Source organism: Eremomyces bilateralis (assembly GCF_010015585.1).
Source record: "Eremomyces bilateralis CBS 781.70 unplaced genomic scaffold P152scaffold_10, whole genome shotgun sequence".
In the NCBI taxonomy this organism is placed as follows: domain Eukaryota; kingdom Fungi; phylum Ascomycota; class Dothideomycetes; order Eremomycetales; family Eremomycetaceae; genus Eremomyces; species Eremomyces bilateralis.
The window spans coordinates 528,761-546,362 of record NW_022985076.1 but is presented as its reverse complement, the minus strand read 5'-3'; the positions used below and the strand labels follow the sequence as shown (position 1 = coordinate 546,362).

General features: G+C 55.0%; 6 protein-coding genes across 6 annotated transcripts; 2 read left to right on the top strand and 4 right to left on the bottom strand.

Annotated features, from left to right (window-relative positions):
- Nucleotides 1-2,004: 2,004 nt before the first annotated feature.
- P152DRAFT_449594 (PLU-1-domain-containing protein) lies at nt 2,005-7,775 on the bottom strand (the record flags this gene model as incomplete). The annotated part of the gene is made up of 3 exons (XM_033678119.1): nt 2,005-3,214; nt 3,259-7,067; nt 7,122-7,775. The coding sequence occupies 3 exons, from the start codon at nt 7,773-7,775 to the stop codon at nt 2,005-2,007; spliced, it is 5,673 nt and encodes a 1,890-aa protein (XP_033533962.1).
- Nucleotides 7,776-8,520: 745 nt separating this feature from the next.
- P152DRAFT_482356 (uncharacterized protein) lies at nt 8,521-10,349 on the top strand (the record flags this gene model as incomplete). The annotated part of the gene is made up of 2 exons (XM_033681882.1): nt 8,521-9,312; nt 9,362-10,349. Exons 1-2 carry the CDS (start codon nt 9,014-9,016, stop codon nt 10,347-10,349), a joined length of 1,287 nt encoding a protein of 428 aa, XP_033533961.1. The 5' UTR covers nt 8,521-9,013.
- A 41-nt stretch (nt 10,350-10,390) lies between these two features.
- P152DRAFT_474030 (uncharacterized protein) lies at nt 10,391-11,908 on the bottom strand (the record flags this gene model as incomplete). Its single annotated transcript, XM_033681293.1, has 1 exon — nt 10,391-11,908. The coding sequence occupies one exon, from the start codon at nt 11,906-11,908 to the stop codon at nt 10,391-10,393; it is 1,518 nt and encodes a 505-aa protein (XP_033533960.1).
- Nucleotides 11,909-12,311: 403 nt separating this feature from the next.
- P152DRAFT_474029 (uncharacterized protein) lies at nt 12,312-13,636 on the bottom strand (the record flags this gene model as incomplete). The annotated part of the gene is made up of 3 exons (XM_033681292.1): nt 12,312-12,662; nt 12,712-13,478; nt 13,540-13,636. 3 exons carry the CDS (start codon nt 13,634-13,636, stop codon nt 12,312-12,314), a joined length of 1,215 nt encoding a protein of 404 aa, XP_033533959.1.
- Nucleotides 13,637-14,190: 554 nt separating this feature from the next.
- P152DRAFT_32355 (RTA1-domain-containing protein) lies at nt 14,191-15,504 on the top strand. Its single transcript, XM_033675222.1, has 3 exons — nt 14,191-14,668; nt 14,730-15,146; nt 15,197-15,504. The coding sequence occupies exons 1-3, from the start codon at nt 14,456-14,458 to the stop codon at nt 15,446-15,448; spliced, it is 882 nt and encodes a 293-aa protein (XP_033533958.1). The 5' UTR covers nt 14,191-14,455; the 3' UTR covers nt 15,449-15,504.
- P152DRAFT_32737 (uncharacterized protein) lies at nt 15,308-17,058 on the bottom strand. The gene is made up of 3 exons (XM_033675249.1): nt 16,511-17,058; nt 15,957-16,461; nt 15,308-15,900 (listed from the first exon to the last, which is right to left on the bottom strand). Exons 1-3 carry the CDS (start codon nt 16,943-16,945, stop codon nt 15,560-15,562), a joined length of 1,281 nt encoding a protein of 426 aa, XP_033533957.1. The 5' UTR covers nt 16,946-17,058; the 3' UTR covers nt 15,308-15,559.
- Between the last annotated feature and the right edge of the window lie 544 nt (nt 17,059-17,602).

Below are 17,602 nucleotides of genomic sequence, written 5' to 3'. Positions count from 1 at the left end.
AGAGTAGGGCCTCTTGAAGGATCATACCATAGCCCTCTTGAAGGATCATACCATAGCCCTCGCGATAGTTATTCATTTGGAATAATTCTGACCGAAATCAGTCACTGCGGGACTGTGAGCGACACTGCTTTCAACAGAACTTCTCGAACTCAATTAGGATTCGTAGGTAAAAGACGCAACCTGAACTCTAATTCTATACAGTAGTTACACAAAGCCACCAATTAGCTATTAGTGTCAGTGGATTGGTCCGGAGCGTCCCGTTAGGGGTGAAAACTTCTTGGGCTTCTTGGCCAAGTCTCAGCCTTACTATATATATGGGAAATTCCTGCGCGCTATAATTAGTCATTATCCTTGATGTAGCTCTTTTCCGCCCCTATAATGGAGCTCACGAACTAGATTGGGAGCTTTGGGCCTAGGTTTTAGGCAAGAGAGCTTAATATGAATTTAACATTGGTCATTGATGATTGAGCAAAGATGAAGAATTATTATAAACGCTACCCATTCTCGACCGTGACGACTATGCGTTGTCTGGTGTCTCACTTCTGAGCGGCCCGAGCCGGGCTGTCGGGCTAGAGTACCAATAACCAATCCAGAAATCTCAAATCCTACCATAGCGTGGCTCAGGCCTCAATCGCTCAGGGGACGGAGTTTGGCCCATTCACTGTTGACAGGAAGGAGTTAAGCCTGATTGGGAACTCTACTAGTACTACGTATGCAACATCTTTTATCTTTACCATGCTAAGGAGTAACGTTGTATGCTACCGAAATTGCCTCCAAAAAAACATGTTTCTAGCACCGTTTTTGGAGGGTTTTCGGCTTGGCTGGGTTATACTACTCTACTCCAGGATTGTCACTGGGACCGTTGGTAGATTTCACTCGGAACGGTTTGTAGGCCTCAGGCTCAAAGGCCACTATTAAAGAGCATACTCATAGGTGCTGATCAAATCTGCCCAATTATAGTCCTGATCAGTGCAATTTTAACTATATGACGCGATATGACCATCAAAGTGACAATTAGGAGACGTCGTGAGAGATGAGTAGTCAGAATCAGTAGAGAATAAGAAGTCAGCTAATTATCGAAACTGCCCGTCGCAGCCAATCCAAAGTAGGTTTGCTAGGGTTGTCCATTGCCACTTATTTCATTTTGAAATCGTTGAAGTGTTTACCGCCCGCTGGAATCGTCTACCGTCACTGCTATTTTATGTTCAAAATTCATTAAACCGTGATTACAGCGGCTGAAAGTGATCCATAGACGTCTAAGGCCCGATTCGAGCCATGAACCGATCGCATAATTCCACATCACTCAGATCTTACCGTCGCTCAAATCCCAATCCACCCAGATCGGTGTCACTCGAATTTAACATAGACATGGTAAAAGGTTAGGCGGGTTCACGCTTTGCAGAAGGCTGGATCAGGCACAGCAAGTAGAAACGGTAGAATTGACCGTAGCATGTCTACGTCCATTAAGCAGAACTAGAAGTACATGCGATAAAGCACGAACATGGCTTGTTGGGAAAGAAGCATTGAAACCATGGAACATTATTATGCGCCGATCGCAGTTCCCATCCTGATCCCTACAGATAGACGCTGAGGGAACCCATGAAGTCGACGCCCCGTCCCATGTCCCGAGAAAATCTGTAATTAGGCGAAGAAAGTATTTTGCGTGCCACCCGAGAATGCACCATGATACACGTCGCAGCACGCGATAAGTCGCAGATGGTGATGAGTCTCCTGGGGTGCTCCGATAGGTAGGAAACCCGGATACATGTATCTTGATGGTTGATGCACGATGAATGATGCCAGATCTTCGGTGATCAGATCGGTAATCAGATCGAAGGAAGATGCGGGTCCTTGCTCCGAGCGGGAGGGACCGAATAGAAAAGATCATCATCTCGAAAGGGGAGAACGCCGCAGCAATGCAAAGCACGGAAGTGCTGAAGGGGAAAGAGAAGAAATGATGAAGACATCGAGGGCGATTCGTTTCGTTTCGGGGGGATGCAACCCTCACCCCCTCTCTTTCTCCCCATCCCCATCCTCCTCCATATTCATCATCTCCTTAAACATATCCCCACTCCCCCCACTCACGAAACTATCCTCGTTCCCCCCCTCCCCTTCCGGCCCCTGCCCCTCCATCAACCCGGGATCGATCATTGGATCCACCGCCTCCTCCGCCCCGACCCCCCGTCCCCCGGTGCTCGGTCCCCCCATCGCGTAGTGCCCCGAGAAATACGGCCCGTCGTTCATCACGATGTCGTCGACGTGCGAGAGCGTCGTCGGCGGCAGGGGCATCGACATGGCGACGCTGGGGTCGCGGGGGTGCGTCTCGCTGGACGCCGAGAAGAACAGCGGGGGGCTTTGGTCGCGCGGGGGTTGGTGTGCATGCGCGGGCCCGAGTCCATCGCTCGGCATCCCCGCGGGTCCATCCGCGCCGTCGGGGTGGCCCACGAGGCCTAGTGACGGTCGGTGATGGTGGTGATGGTGGTACGTCACGCTGGGTGATTGCATGGCGTGGTCTCCGGAGGCGGACATGGAGTTCGAGTGAGGCCGACCCTCGGACTGGTAATGGCCGCCGCGCCCACGGCCGGCACCGGCAGCCGCCCCGGGGATCGGCGTGCCTCCGAACGGCGGGGCACTAGCGTGCGAGCTTCCCGCCGACTGGGGCCGCGTGACGCTGTGCGCATCGGATGCTTTCCGTCCGCGGCCCGAGCCACGGATGCGGATGTGCGCAGGCAGATCATCCGGGGTGGAGACGCCGTACTGCTGCATGAGCTTCTGCTGCTTGGTCGGTCGCGGTTTGCGGGTTGACAGGCTCGCAGCAATCATGCGGGGCGGGTCCGGGGCGACGGGGGCCCATTTGTGCAGTTCCTGGCGGAAGAAGTTGATCTCTGCGGAGAGGAGGATGTCGGCGCCTTCGAGCTTGCGGAGATAGAAGCGCTGCGTGGTCAGCTCGTCGGGGTTGCTCAGCATCGGGTTCATGAAGGACTGCATGAAGTTGCGGAAGGCGGTGGCGGTGTCACGGATGGATGCCAGACACTCCTCTTCTTCCGGTTGGAAAGGGAGGCCCGGAATCTCGACTTGCCAGTCAACGCAGTCTTCGAGCTTGGGTCGCGCCGCATCGCGGGGGATGGTGACGCGGTGATCGCAAATAGGACAGGTGTATTTGTCGTCTTCTCGGAGTTTTCCGCGAGCGATCTTCAAGCAGCGACCGTGATACCTGCGGACGTTAGGACGAAATTGAGATTGTGGATATCGACTCACCATTCGTGACACAGCTCACACTCCACCATCATCCCCGCCTCCGGCTTCCGGCAAATACAAAACACATCCCTCTGGCTCTGCGGCTGGTCCTCGTTCGGCGTGTGTTCGCGACTGCTCGGCTCCACGGGCATGCGTGGCTGATCGCTCAGGTCGAAGCATGCCTTGTTCCGTTCATCCACGTACTTCATGTGCTGGAGCAGGATATGCAGCGGCGCGTTCGCCTTCCCGAACAGCTTCTTCCCGCGCCGCATCCAGTCTTCGTGGCGTCGCTGCTCTTTCTCCAGGTCGATCGTCCCCGCGGGCTTCGAGTTGAGCTGGTTGACCGCTTCCATCGCATCGCGCACTTCGGTGTACTTGGGTCGCTGGCGGAAGTCGGGGTTCTTGCTGCGATCGAGAAGATTCTGGATCTGGTCTTGGGCGTCGCGCTGTTTCTTCAGGATCGCATCGACCTTTGCCAAGGTGGTCTTGGATACGGGGAGCTGGGCTGCCTGCTTCGACAACGCGTCCAGTTGTTGGTAGTGCACGTTTTCGACAGACATGAGTTCCTTGGCCTTGTTCTCCCAGAACTCTCCCTGGTTCTTCAACTCCTTGATGTAGTAAAGCACCGGGTCCGCCTCTGGAATGCCCACCTCGGTGGCTTTGTTCAAGAACTCCGCCAGGTCTTCGAGCGTCAAGTTTTCGATATTGTTTGTCAGGTCCTGCGCTCGGTTCCACCACTTGATCTGCTGCACCAGTCGATCCAGCCGTTCCATTTCGGGGATGTCCAAACCGAAACTTCGTCCAACTTCCAGCAAGTCATCGAGGTCCTTGACGTCCTGCGAGCGGGGATCCGCCAGGGCTTTTCGTGCGTTGTCCTGGAACTCCTCAATCCGCTCTTTGCGCTCCTGCAGCTGCCCGATCTCGGAACAATCGAATCCGAGCTCAGCCGCCCGCGACAGCAGAGTCGTCAGGTGATCGACGTTCCGGTACTCCTTGTCTCGATCGTCGTCGTCGTACTTGTTGCGACTGCCGATCGTGCTGCGACGCCAGACCTTCTCGTTCTTTCGGCGGTTTTGCTGCTTGCGAGTAACGTATCCGGTGGCCTCGTCCACCCATTCATTGCATCGCTCGACGAAACGCTTCAGATGCGTCAATTCTTCGCCAATCGGCCATTGCGCGTTGATCTTCTCGCCCTCAGCAAGCAAGCTGCGGAGCGTCCGTAATTGGGGGGTCGCAGTCTCGTGGCACACTTTCTCGAGCTTCTTCTCCCAGTTGTTCGGAGTGATGGCGACGTCGACCACCTTCTGCACGATCTCTTTCAACGCGTCGTCTTGGTGTCGGAAGAAGGCGATGTGATGCCCGATCTCCGTGCCATGTGCCGGGATCTCCGAGTCATACAGGGATCGCGACGTAAATAGCCAGTTCGTCTCACCGCAGCACTCGACCGTTCCAGCGTGGATGAGACAGAAGGACTTTTTCGCTGTTGCGCAGTAGAACCTTGACAGGAATGAGTACGAGTTGCAGTATGAGCACACGTAGTCTTCCTCGCTGACCGTCGGATCTTCTTTGGCGAACAGCAGGGAGCAACTACTTGTCGTGACCGGGACATGATCCTTGTCAAAAAGCTTGCAGACATGGTCGAGCAATTCCAGACCTTCAGGTGGGCCACCTAGAAGTTCCAGAGGCCGATTGACCCCGGGTTGCGGATCGCTGTATAGCCCCAGCTCCAATCGTCTGTCTTCCCAACGCTCCTTCATCGCCGCCATGTGACGCGTCTTGAAATCCTCCCGCGCGAGGAGCTCCCGTTCCAGCATGCGCTCCAGCGCAGGGCCAAGCCACCGTGCCGTTTTGATGCTATGGTCGCGTGCAGCGGCCGTCACGAGTAATTCATCGTGGGAGAAGCATGGCGGTCGTCGGAAGTCGCGGAGTCGGAGGACGCCGGTCTCGCCGTACGGTTCCCAGTCACTCGGTGCGAAGTTTACCGCTTCGTTGAGGTTGAAGCCATGATTGAACCCGGCATGATAGGCCTGTGGAAAGGTAACGATGAATTGTCCAGCTCGTTGATCGGCTGCGTAGACGTTGACACCGTACTTACGCAGCTTGTCTGGCGTGAATAGCGTCACCAGCTGGTAGAGCAGATCTGGTTGCTTCTCGGTCAAATCTGGTGCCAACTCCTTGGTGGCTCGCTCGAACGCCTCGAACGAGTCGGCGGGTATGCCATACCACGTTTTAGTATCTCCAAAATGTTGGTAGTTGATGGAGTAGGAATTATGATCTTCGGCGTGCCAGCAGAAGCACGAGAAGCACATCCCCACGTACACCCACGGCACAGTCATGCCGGAGATGTCGGACTTGATGTGTCGGAAAAGCGATTCCTTGTCCAAGGGCATGTTGTTCAGGTTCCATGGATCTCGCGAGTATCGCTCGTCAGGGAATTTTTCGATCGTCGGGAACCCGCTTCCATGGATACCCGAGTGGATGTCCGCGCCATACTCGACTTCGACCGACTCCGTCAAGCTCTCGGCCAATCTCCAGAACTCGCGCTCCACTTCATCTTCCGGGACGTCTCGCTTCTTGTTCGCGATCGGATCGAACACCATCTTCGACGCGAAGTGATTCTCTTTGAACAAGCGTGCCTTCTCTTGGAACTGCTTCAGCGAGTAGATATATCCGTCTTGGAACCCGTACTCTCCCGTTCCGACCAGACACTTCGGACAATGCCATTCGCCGTCCGAAGCTGGGCGGTTTTTCTCGTCGAGACAGCCCTCATGATACACGCTATCGCAGCCGTCACACCCGTGCAGTGGTGTATCCATCTTCCCGCATATTTCACAAGCCTCACCAGGGGTGATGACCCGGTCGCGGAGGCCAGGCGTTTTGATAGGCTGCTTCGGCTGCGACATGAACGAGCCGACCACGGTGGGTGCGTTTTCCCGCTTCACTCGTTTGCTTCGTCGCCCAGAGGGGTCTTCGTTGCTTAATTCGGAGTCGGTCCGTTTGAGGGGGTTGAGGTGGCCGTTGGGGATGTGGCCGACACCGTAGGCATCGCGAAGATCCGGAGTGCCTTTTGCGCTACCCATTGGACTGCCGGTGGTCATTGGGGTAGAGCGTCCAGTGTCGCCGCCGTTGGTGATGCCGTTGGGGAAATTGATGGCGGGGAAGGAGCCGGTGAGGCTTTGTTGGGTGGGCGCAGGTGCAGGTGGGGAGTGTTGGGGAGCATTAACGGCAGTGAACCCGGAGTTGACCGCTGTAAATCCCGAGGACGGGAATGGTCGAGGTGGGGTTTCGTGAGACACTTCTTGGGGTTGTGGTTCGAAAGCAGGAGGAGCTCCGTTTTGAAGAGTCGCATGGAGTGCCTGTGATGCTCGTGCAGCGGGAGACATGCCGGTTATGGCTGTCGGGGGGCTTTGTTTGACGGGACTCGGTCCAGGACTCGGAGTGTAGGGTCCGCCATTGTCGAGTTCTTGTTGATATCGCACGGTATGTTTGTTGAGTCGGATATACTCTTCGAACGGCTGCAGCCATTTTTGGTAGGAGTTCTTCAAGCTCGTCGACAGAGACGACATGATTTTGCCGCTGTATCCCAAGTCTCGGCCAATCTCGGCCCATCGTTTGCCTTTGCATACGGTGTCGAAACCTCCTTTCTCTTCCACGAGGCGCTTGAGGCGATATAAGTCGAGGGGACGCTTATCGACGCTAGGAAATCGATTGAGGTTGGTGTTGCTGTTCTGCTTGTGGAACTTGGCAAGTGCTTCGAGATATGTGACATTTTCTCGGTTGCTCCCTTCCACCTCATTGAGTTCCTGTCTTCGAGTCCGGAAATGGAATTTCTGCGAGTGGTGAGTATGGTTATTTCACGTGAGACAGCCATGCGAGATCCTTACTTCTGTATCGATCGTGAATGGTGGATTCCATGTGTCCGGTGGAATGATCTTCACGATGCCATACCGCCGGCCTTCTTCGGCGATGCTTCGTATGAAATCGAACGGTTTCGCGAACTCCTCTTCGGTGGGCCGATACGTCGGTGCCTCATCCAGTCCGAAATGCCTCGACATCTTAATCGGTTCCGGCATTGCGCGCCCATTCGACCCGGGCGGGAGCCCATCCTGCGGCGGCAATCGTCGTTCGACCGTAGCCAGATCTAGAGGAAGAGCCTTTCTTGAACTCAACGGAAACCCTCCGCCCGTGCTATTCGGCGGTGCTTGAGGATTCACCGGGATGAGGTTCCCCACGCGGGTTCGCTGGCCTGCGCTCGATGGGGCATTCGCGGATCCGTTCACGTGCTGCTTTTGCGACGATCCCTGGACCGAGCCCGTCGGTGTTGATATGCCGTTCGGGGTCGCTCCAGCGGCGGCAGCTTGAGCCTGGATGGAGGTAAAGCCGTTGGCAGGTGACATGGTGCGCCATCCTTCGACGACAGGATTTGGATCGTGTGCAACGGCGGGTTGAGGGGCATTGACGGCGCGGAAGGACGAAACGGCAGGCGCGAGGGAAGCGGACGCATTGCTCGCGCCGCCGGTAGATGGTGGGATTACCATGCAAGCGGATGGACGAAGTCGAGAGTGTGGGGAGGTCGAGTGTCGAGGGTCCACGATGCGCTCGAATGCGCGGAGGAGCCGATATCGAGATGGGTGAGATGGACGATAGGTGGAGAAGCGAAAGAGGTGGGCTGAAGCTGAATACTCGAGACGGAGTGGCCCATGTGAAGTGGATGAAAATGGGGGATGATGGGTGGTGGCTTCAGTCAATCATCCGTATGGATGTCAGGGTATGGTACGGAGTACCTAGGAACTTGATGCAGGTCGGACTATCAAGGACGAACCAAGAATGAACCGACGTCGAGGAAAGGACATGCAGCGGAAGGAGAGAAGTGAATGAAAGTGGAGGAAAGCATGACAAGGTGAACAGTATAGGAGCAATGGAGAGAAAGGGACGGAGGGGAATACGAGGGTATATATTCGGTTGGATTGGAGTGGAAAAGAGTGGAGGAGAAGATGTAAAGGATGGGCTGCGGGTGGTGAACTGAAAGTGGTGGTGAAAGCGGTGGTGTTGCTGGAATACCACTTGGCTTCTTTCGGTCACTACTTAAGTATTATTGGCTATAAGATCCATGAAAACTGGCTAAGTAAGCACCTTGATCATAAATTCAACCAATCATTGTCTATCAAAGATGCCAGGTCCTGGTTAAAGTCATGTGCTGAAACAAATGCACATCCTGTCCACGTGACCACGGCTGATATGAGACCCAGGCTTCATTTCATCCATCACCTGTAATCGGATATTAATATTGTCCGGAACAGGGGAAGATTATTGATTGTCAGCGTATATGTTTCATAAGAGCAGGTAATGGCCAGGGGTACAGACATCAGGATATCCCCTTCAGTTTTCCGTGTGTCCCTTGTGCCCGCATTGTCCGACCTTCCAAACTTCACCTTCCCCGGGACCGAACTTGTCCAATATAAAGAGACTTCCGGGCTAACTAGTGGATGATCGATCAAAAGCCAATGAACATTCCATACGAAACTACCGATCGGAACACCCACCCCCTGCTGCGGAACGAAGGAAGTTTCATGTCGTCAGACGCGCTTCATAACGTCCATCCCCGTCGCTGCCCTACATAGGCTGGTGTCCTCGATATCCCAATGAATAGCATTAACAATAGCATCATCAACCATCCATCATATCCCAGAGAACTGCAATAGAACAGACGAGCGGCCTTGCATTTAAAGTCCAGGTTGAATTTCTGGATAAGAAATTACTGGAATCAATCCAGAGTATGGTTGGTTTGCCAACCTTCCCAACTCGTGTAAACAACCCCTCAAAACAGCCCATCATGCCGGCCATGAATGTCTCGAAAGTCCAAAACCCCATAGTCCCCTTCTACTGCTGCTATCTCCTTCAATCCACTATGTCCAATCTATTATACGTCGGCTCGACCCCCCATCCCCGACGCCGTACCGACCAACACAACGGCGAAGGCGGCGCCGAAAGGACCAAGTCCGACAAAAACCGTCCCTGGGAAATGGTCCTCCTCGTCACTGGCTTCCCCTCCAAACACGCCGCCCTCCAATTCGAGTGAGTTTCCCCCCCCCTTCTTTTTCCCCACCCCAACTAAACCCCCCAGATGGGCCTGGCAACACCCCCTCCTCACCCGCCTCCTTCCTCACCTCCCCACTCCCCCCCCTCCCCCCGGCAAACATCCCAAACCCAAACCCCGCACCTCCTTCTCCCTCCCATCCTACCTCCACGACCTCCGCCTCCTCCTCCACGCCCCCGCCTTCCGCCGCTGGCCCCTCGTGGTCCGGCCCCAGACCCCCCTCCTCACCACCCAATGGGCCTCCATCGCCCGCAAACGCCTCGGGAAGCATCAGCAGTATGCCTGGGAGGTGTTCGCGCGTGACAGGCGCGTGCCGACTGGCGGAGGGGCCACGGGTGCCGGATGGGATGTCGGCGTCGAGGTCGTGGAGAAGACGCATCTCGTCGGGCCGATAGACAAGTGGGATCTCAGCCTCGCGCCGCTAGCGCCAGCGGTGGAGAAGACAACACAGCGCATTTCAACGCCCGGGACGCGGTGCGCGGTGTGTGCGCGGGAGATCAACGCGAAAGATCACGATGCGGTGGGGTGTCCGCGAGGGGAGTGCACGATGGTGGCGTGTGTGGGGTGTTTAGGAAGGCGGTTTTTGGAGGAAGGGGAGAGGAGGGGGGAGGGGGGTGAGGTGGTGCCGCGGTGGGGGGAGTGTTTGGGGTGTGGGGAGGGGATGGATTGGGAAGAGGTGGTGAGGGGGTTGAGCGTGAGGAGGGGTGGGGAGACGGCGGTGAGGGGGAGGGGGAGGGGGAAGAAGTGGAAAGGGGGTGAATCGGCGTTGGTGGGCGCGGAATCGGTGGGTCTGGTGGATGTCGAGGAGGACAGTGAGGACGACATGGAAGGGATTCAGGAAATGCAGTCAAATCTGGCCGCAGAGGCGAACGATGATGGGTTCCTGGATATTGAGGACTTGCAGTCCTCGCCTCTACCGCGGACCGATACCCACACCCCACCGAAAGCAAAGCTCAATGATGCAATGGTCATCCCCGACAGCCAAGACGAAGGATCCGACATTTCCTGGATGTAGCACGCACAATCACACCCGAAATGCAGATACTGTACATATGATTAAACCATCACCATCGCTGGTGCGGCGGGGATTATCGGGTCTATTTCCGTCCCACCCGCAATACCCCATGGTGTTACATGCTGATACCAATCGTACCGAAGGTGCCAAAACTCCACCCCCAGGCTCAGAACATCCAAAATGATCAACATGGTGAAGAGGACATACATGAGAAGGAACCACACCCACCCCGCCACGGAATGCGCAATCGCCACGATCCGAAACCCAACCCGTCGCCGTAAAAGCACGAGGACGCTCCCACCCACCCAACGAGGCGTGGCATCCCACGCCATCACCACCGCCATGACAAGAGCAAAGAACGAGTTGGTGACGAGCGCGTTCAGCACGCCCAAGATGACGTACAGGTACAGATCGACCACGCGCCGCGGCTCGAAATCCAAGACCACCTGCAGCATGAACGTCGACACCACCTCTGCAAACGTGCCCTTCTCCCGTCGGACCTCCACCAGCCAGATCACCATGTACGTGAAGAATGCGACGTACAGGATCTGTATCCCGATCAGCAGCGTCCGAACCGTGCGGGAGATGACCATCGCTCCCAACGTGTACTGGCGCAGGGTGACAGCCGGTGGTGTCTCGACGATGATATCGTAGCTCTTGAGGATCATGAGAGACACCAGGGTGAAGCCCATCGCCCGGGTCCGCGGAGACAGGGAAACCAGCACAGGTGGCGTTCCGGGCTGCCCGTCTTTTCTGGTCACCCACTCCATCGTGCACATTAACAGGCACCATATGAATATCAGGATGAGTTGCTGCCACGCGCGTAACCGTTCCGGAAGCATTCGTGCAATCTTCGCGCCTTTAGGTGGGCGGGTCGGTGGCGATGGGAATGCGCAAGTGTTGCAGAAGCCGGGTGGCCCCAACGAGGTGACGGGACTGAAAGGGGCGCCGCAGAACGAGCAGGATATCGGGATTCCGGCCGAAGATGTGTCGCTTGGATCATGGTCAATGAGAGGGGCGCATTGGCATGGTAGTTCTTCGGAGTGGTATGGACGTCGGAAACCAGTGGTTATTGGCCCGTTGCGGTGAGTACGGTCGCGAGGAGAGGGTTCGGAGTAGTACAACCGTCGATTACGAAGGCCATTGGTAAGGGTCGGGTAAGATTCCTCTGTGGTATCGGTGAAAAGTCGTTCACGAAACAGAGTTGGACCAAGTAAATTTGTCTCAGGTCTGTCATCCAGATGATGAGTTCCAATTCTTCTTCGAACAGGCTGTGCGCCTCGGATAACGGTGCTTGTGCTGCGATGTGCAGGAAAGTTGGGGGTGATGGCTGGCCTGCTCGGGGGCGTGGTGTCGGCGTGCCACGGCTCGGTGCGGTATCGTCGCGCATTGAACGCCCCGATTCTGCGCCCGGTATAAAAATCGTGTGGAACCTCCGTGCGATGGCGCCGTCGAAGCTGGCCAGCGAACGGCTCGGACGTGTGCCGGCCAGTAGAAAACGCAAAAGGGTACGGACCGATGTTGGTCGAGCCGATCCCCGTGGGACCGAAGTCTGCCATAGTCGAGTGTTCGTTTCAGGGGAAGGTGAGAGGAGATAGGTGAACAGCGACGGCTTCGGCGGTCGTGTTCCGTTATAGTCGTGTAAGCTGCACATTGTGCACGATCAGTTGGGAGTCGTGGCCGCCAATGCCTGCTAGCTAGGTTGGATAAGAAATGTTCGTCAAGGGAGAGTGGGGGTATTGGTCAATGTAATACATCGATCCGGTTGAATATGGGGGATGTGAGATTCGAGTGATTTATGAAACCGTTCAAGGGATAATCGTGAAAACAAGCAGAAAGAGGGGGAGGGTCGTGTTACAGGTCGCACTGCCGGTCCGCTTCGCACCTGCCGATGGATTCGGATTGGAATTGTTTCGGCAAGAGCGTTCCGGACGCCTCCTTGGCAGATTCCACTCCTTCCCTTTATTCGGAGAAACCGAGAACCGAGTCTCGCGCTGCGGTGGTCGGCATTTCTGCGTCACTAATATTTCGACCAAGCGTAGTATATCGAGTCCATCGAACCACTTCAGGGCTCAACCATGACGCAGGTGGATCGCGCTCGACGGTTCGCGAGGCAACCTCCTTGCTACGGGCAAGTGTCCTGTCGAGATTCGTGGAGAGGCTCTCGATGAGGCGCGAAAGTGGGACGGATTCTAATTGAACGCCTTGTGGTTGAAATTCTTGGATCAGCTCCAAAGCCGAGTAGACGGGCTCCCAGCGGAGTAATAGCCGCTTTGCAACAGCTCGGTTCTTCGGAATGGAGAGATCAATATCCTGTAGGGACCTTGTTAGCAGTGATCAAACGATAAGTGTGGTGACATACCGGCAAGCTGCTGGCATTCTCAATCGCTTCCACATCCAACATATCGACCAGCCTAGCCGCATACAACCCAAACGCGCTCTTCTCAGCACTGTCCCATCCTGCTTTGAGTCGGAGACCCAGGATCTCTACCAACGGGGCCAACACCCACGGTTGCCGCCGCAAATCGTCCTTCGCAATATTCTTCGCTCCACAATGCTTCCGATGTTCCATCATGGTGATCACCCGCGTGTATGCGCCCACGAGCCATGCCGACGCCTCCTCCGGATCCTCCGCCGACCAGAACCCGTACTTCCGCAACCCTTCGAGCAGGTAGAGAAGGTTCTCCCCGACTTTCAACGACACTTTCGAGCCCTCGACCGCCTCCACGGTGCCTAGGACGATGGATGGATGGCCGGCTTGGATGCCTAGTCGGATGTACCGCTCCTGGAGCTTGGCCTGGAGGCGCTCCCCTTGTGCGATCCCCTTGAGCAGCCTGGACACATTCTGCCAGTCTTCTTTCGTCGTAGCTAGATCCGTCGCTTCGTTGAACAGGCGAAACTTGCCCGGGAGGTCGGTGAGAGGGTTGGTGTATCCTAATTGGACCGCTTCATCGTTGGCAAATTCAATGTATAGCGGATCGCTCTCGAGAGTGGTTTTGTTCCGGGGCGAGAAGAGGTATTTCTTTTGGTCCATATTCAGGGCCGCGATGGGGATGATCTTCTCCCGAGCGAGTTGGAGGAGGTTATGGAGTTCCGGTGATGATGACTCTTCGAAGACCGGGAGAGTTCCTAGATCTCAAATGTTAGCCATTGAAGCGGAATCATTCTTCCTAGAACTGGGTGCTCGTACGTTGCAGCCATTGGGGGCTGGTCGAAAAGGTTCGTTGCGCATATAACTTCGACGGCAGCACTCTTGACTGCCGCAATATTGAATTTGAGAGCCTCATCGTGGGCTAATATCCCCTCAGTAAACTTCTCACCAACCAAAGAGGTAATTAAAGAGAGAAATGAGCGGCCTCGGTGTCGGGATACATGGAAAATGAATTGTATGAACTGCAGTCGAGAAAAGTTGAGGTCAAACTCGGCATTGGACCGAACACTGCAAGGGTCCAATAATGTCCAATGTCCAATTGTCCTGTCCAAGTGTCCATTTGCTACAACGAGCTTGGACCTTGAGGCTCGATTCTCCCCTTTCTCCAACTGGCAACTTGCGGTCTGCTCGTCTGTCTGCATCATAATAATACTTAGGGAGGACTTGAGGCTGTCTCTTGCTGACCCATCTGGCCATCTTCAGCATTCTACCAATCAAGTAAATCAACCTCGAGCTAACGGGATCGTCCATGTTTTATCATCTATACCGCACGAATGCGAGCAATCCGACATCGACCATTAGCCAATCGCCGTGCCGAATTCGTCTCCATACCACGACAATTCCGCCTCGCATTCTTCGGTTTGGGGGCTTAGCCTGACCGACCCCTATTTAAGAATATGCGAGCCTGAATAGTGGATAGAATGAAGATTGAATGTATAATGAAGACGCGTCAGCATTGCGTTTCGCATTTTCGCATTTTCGGATTCGTTGTTTTCGGTGTTTATGGTTCAAGACCGACGAGAGGTGCTTCAAGCAGTGTAACAATGTCTATATAAGAGATGGATCCTCCAACTGGCACAATGAAGTCTTCAACTCCCTCTAGAGAACGTGTAGTGAAACATACTGCAACACATCTTGTTCATACAGTTGCCCCTGACCACGAACCAATTCCACCATGGCCCAAGAAGAGCGCGTCTGGCTCTCCTCCCCCTCCTTCCCCTTATCCATCATCGGAGCCATCGTCTATGCCATCCCCTTCCTCATCATCTTCTACCAAACCATAATCCAGTACCGCGCCTGGTTCTTCACCTGCGTCGTCTTCGGCGCCGCCATGGAAGTCGCCGGCTACGCCGCCCGTAGCTACTCTGCTAAATTCCAATACGAAGTAGTGAGTTCTCCCTACCCTCCACCAACCCCCACACGAGTCTAACCACCTCTTCACCCCCCAGGCCCCCTTCGCCATCCAATCCACCTTCATCGTCATCGCACCCGTCTTCATTGCCGCGGGGAACTATCTCCTGATCGGCCGCCTCATCCGCGCCGTGCTGCCCCCAACCCACCACCGGATCTTCCGCGTCCCCGCACGCCTGCTGACAAGGATCTTCGTCGCCTTCGACGTACTTTCGTGCTTGATCCAGGCGTCCGGGTCCGGGATCGCGAGCTCGAATGACTGGGAGGGGAGTACCGTGGAGACGGGCACGAACGTGCTCATTGGGGGACTGAGTCTGCAGGTGGCAACGTTTACCGTGTATATGTGCATCTTCAGCCGGTTCCATTGGTTAGCGAATCGGATGGAGGTCGAGGACACGCCAGCAGGTTGGCGGAAGGTGATTCTGGCGGTGTATGTTTCGTCGTCGCTGATCTTGGTAAGTACACCACCTTGGCTCTGTTTCCTCGCTCTGACCTCGCTCGCTAGGTCCGCTCGGTTTATCGCGTCATCGAGTTCGCCCAGGGCATCCACGGGTACGCCTTCACGCATGAATGGATCTTCTGGGTCTTCGAGGCTATCCCCATGCTCATCGCCATTTCTATCTTCTGCCTGTATCATCCCAGTCGATTCCTGGGTCGCCGCGGGGGGATGCAGCATGTGGAACTCGCTGCGAAGAGGGAGCAGGATTCGTCGGCTAGCTCGGAGCGGAGACAGGATGGGGGGGTGCTTGAAGTGTGAAAGGCGACATGGTAATGAGGCGACATTTGGAAAGGGACGAAATTGTATGGGAGAGAGACATCGTGGGAAGCCAACTGGAATAGACACAAGAGGCATGAGTATAGAACGAGATTAAGAGTCAACAACTTCAATAAAACTCGACTTGTTAGACACTAGCGATCTCCGCCACATTATACTATACTCCAACGGCCACCGCGCGAACGATTGATGCGATTCCGGTAGACCCACGCACATCTTCTCGACCCAATGGAAGGAGATCTGGCGCAGCACCGACAACATCTCGTTCCGGTGCTGCAGTTCAAACCATAAGATCGGACCTAGCAGGATCTCCAGCGCGAAGAAGTGCGCAAGGAGCAGCTGGCCCGTGGTGTTTTGCGGTTCCAGGAACCGAAGGAATTCCTCGTGGGAGATGTCGGCGGGGGACACGTACAACATGGTAAACGTTGTGTAGGCTATATATGTCAGAAACGGGGGTATGGATGTTGAATGTGAGAGATACAACACTTACCGTCAATAGGCGCCGTCTTCGCTAGTTGCAGGGCATTCTCCAAGGCTGCAAGATATTGCTGCTCAAAAGGTGTCTGAACAAGCGGTCTAAGGTCGCGCAATGAATCTATTGCATTCTTCCAGCCGTCACCGTCCAAAGACACAACAATATCCATTTGAATCAGGCTCGCTATGGTGGAGACATGTCCTTCATGAGTAAACGAGCCGAAGGAGGACTCTTCAAAGGGTAGCATCGCCGTCTGCGCCACTACCGTACAGCCCCGGATCATTGTCAAGAAGTCTTTCATGCCATCCGGTATATACCTAGATTGGAAGGTCAACGCCATGATCGTCGCGAACCGCGCATCGCTCTCGGCCCCGTCCTGGCATGGTTGGGAGAGCGACGCATTGAGCGAGTTGATGGCCGCGACACGATGGGAGAGCGCGGCCGAGCCACGGTCTTCGTCGCCGAACAGGCTGAGATGCGACGCTGCCAACGCCAGCATGGAATGCATGAGGAAGTCGTACTACCAAGGATCAGTTCAATGTATCCAGGATGTCCTCGAATGTCCTAACGCTGTGAGAAATCTGCGCGACCCGATTCTTCCATATATCATCCCCCTTGACCGGCAGGTGCGGGTACGCGCCTACCAGAAAGTGGTGAAAGTACCGCAAGTCCTGCATCGTGAAGGTCGTGGGCGTCGACTGCAATCCTGGTCGCGGGACCGCCAACGCCAATGTCTTCTCTGTCACCGGGTAGACGCAGACGAGTCCGGCTTTCGCGCAATGGTAGCATTCCGGGACGCCCTCTTGGCATTTGATCTTCCGTTTCTTGCAACTGTAGCATCCTTTTCGCGACTTGGTATGGCCTTTCCGCGGGATCGGTCGGCGACGCGGTTTCGCATGGTCCAACGAGCTGCCGGATCCCGGGGATACTGTTCGTGACGGGATATCGCCGGAAACCAGCCAAAAGTTGGGATCGTCCATCTCTTCTTGATCAAATCGTGACATCTCATCCACTTTCCCATCTCTCAATGAAGATATCCATTTATTAGATATCTCTCAGCTGTTGCGCGATGCATTTTCACAAGCGTCAGCATCGCTTAGTAATGGCTTGCGACGCCTCGTATTTGACGTATACCATGGGATATGCTTATTCCCGATGCGGCGTACCTTGCGGCTACTGGCGGGACCAACCGAAGGAGCTTTATCAGTGCATGATAGCTGCCGCACCCTGGTTAGCCTTCATTGGCATTTGAGTATTTGACTGTCCCTCTACAAGGTATAAGTACAAGAAAAGTAGAAGCAAGGAAGAGAAGCGAGCGACCTGTCCCTTCTGCGTGGCTGATATCCTGTTGGCTATCCAGACTCCAGACTACAAGGTTGCTGCGTGAACGATGAGGCTCAGACATAGCTACCGCAGCGAATTGTGGAGGATGCGTTTCATTTGTCCACTCCTGCTCTCTGCTACTGGCCTTCAACTTTCACCTCAGTTTAAGGCTGAAACAGCCTTTTGAGTCTTTTTGACAGATAGCTCATGCCCAAAGGCACCATAATAGGGACGCACATGTCACGAGCGTCACCCTCCTGAGAACGGTCCAACGGATAGGTACTGATGCAGTGACGCGAACACGACGATGGTATCTGGACAATAATGACGCTTAGATC

Bases quoted from the DNA above. Each gene is read 5' to 3' on its own strand.
- P152DRAFT_32737 (XM_033675249.1), bottom strand. From the start codon at position 16,945: ATGTCACGATTTGATCAAGAAGAGATGGACGATCCCAACTTTTGGCTG. The intron at 16,462-16,510 runs GTTAGGACATTC...GATCCTTGGTAG, and splicing joins TCGCGCAGATTTCTCACAGC to TACGACTTCCTCATGCATTC. The intron at 15,901-15,956 runs GTAAGTGTTGTA...TGACATATATAG, and splicing joins GAAGACGGCGCCTATTGACG to CCTACACAACGTTTACCATG.
- P152DRAFT_32355 (XM_033675222.1), top strand. From the start codon at position 14,456: ATGGCCCAAGAAGAGCGCGTCTGGCTCTCCTCCCCCTCCTTCCCCTTA. The intron at 14,669-14,729 runs GTGAGTTCTCCC...TTCACCCCCCAG, and splicing joins CTAAATTCCAATACGAAGTA to GCCCCCTTCGCCATCCAATC. The intron at 15,147-15,196 runs GTAAGTACACCA...CTCGCTCGCTAG, and splicing joins TTTCGTCGTCGCTGATCTTG to GTCCGCTCGGTTTATCGCGT.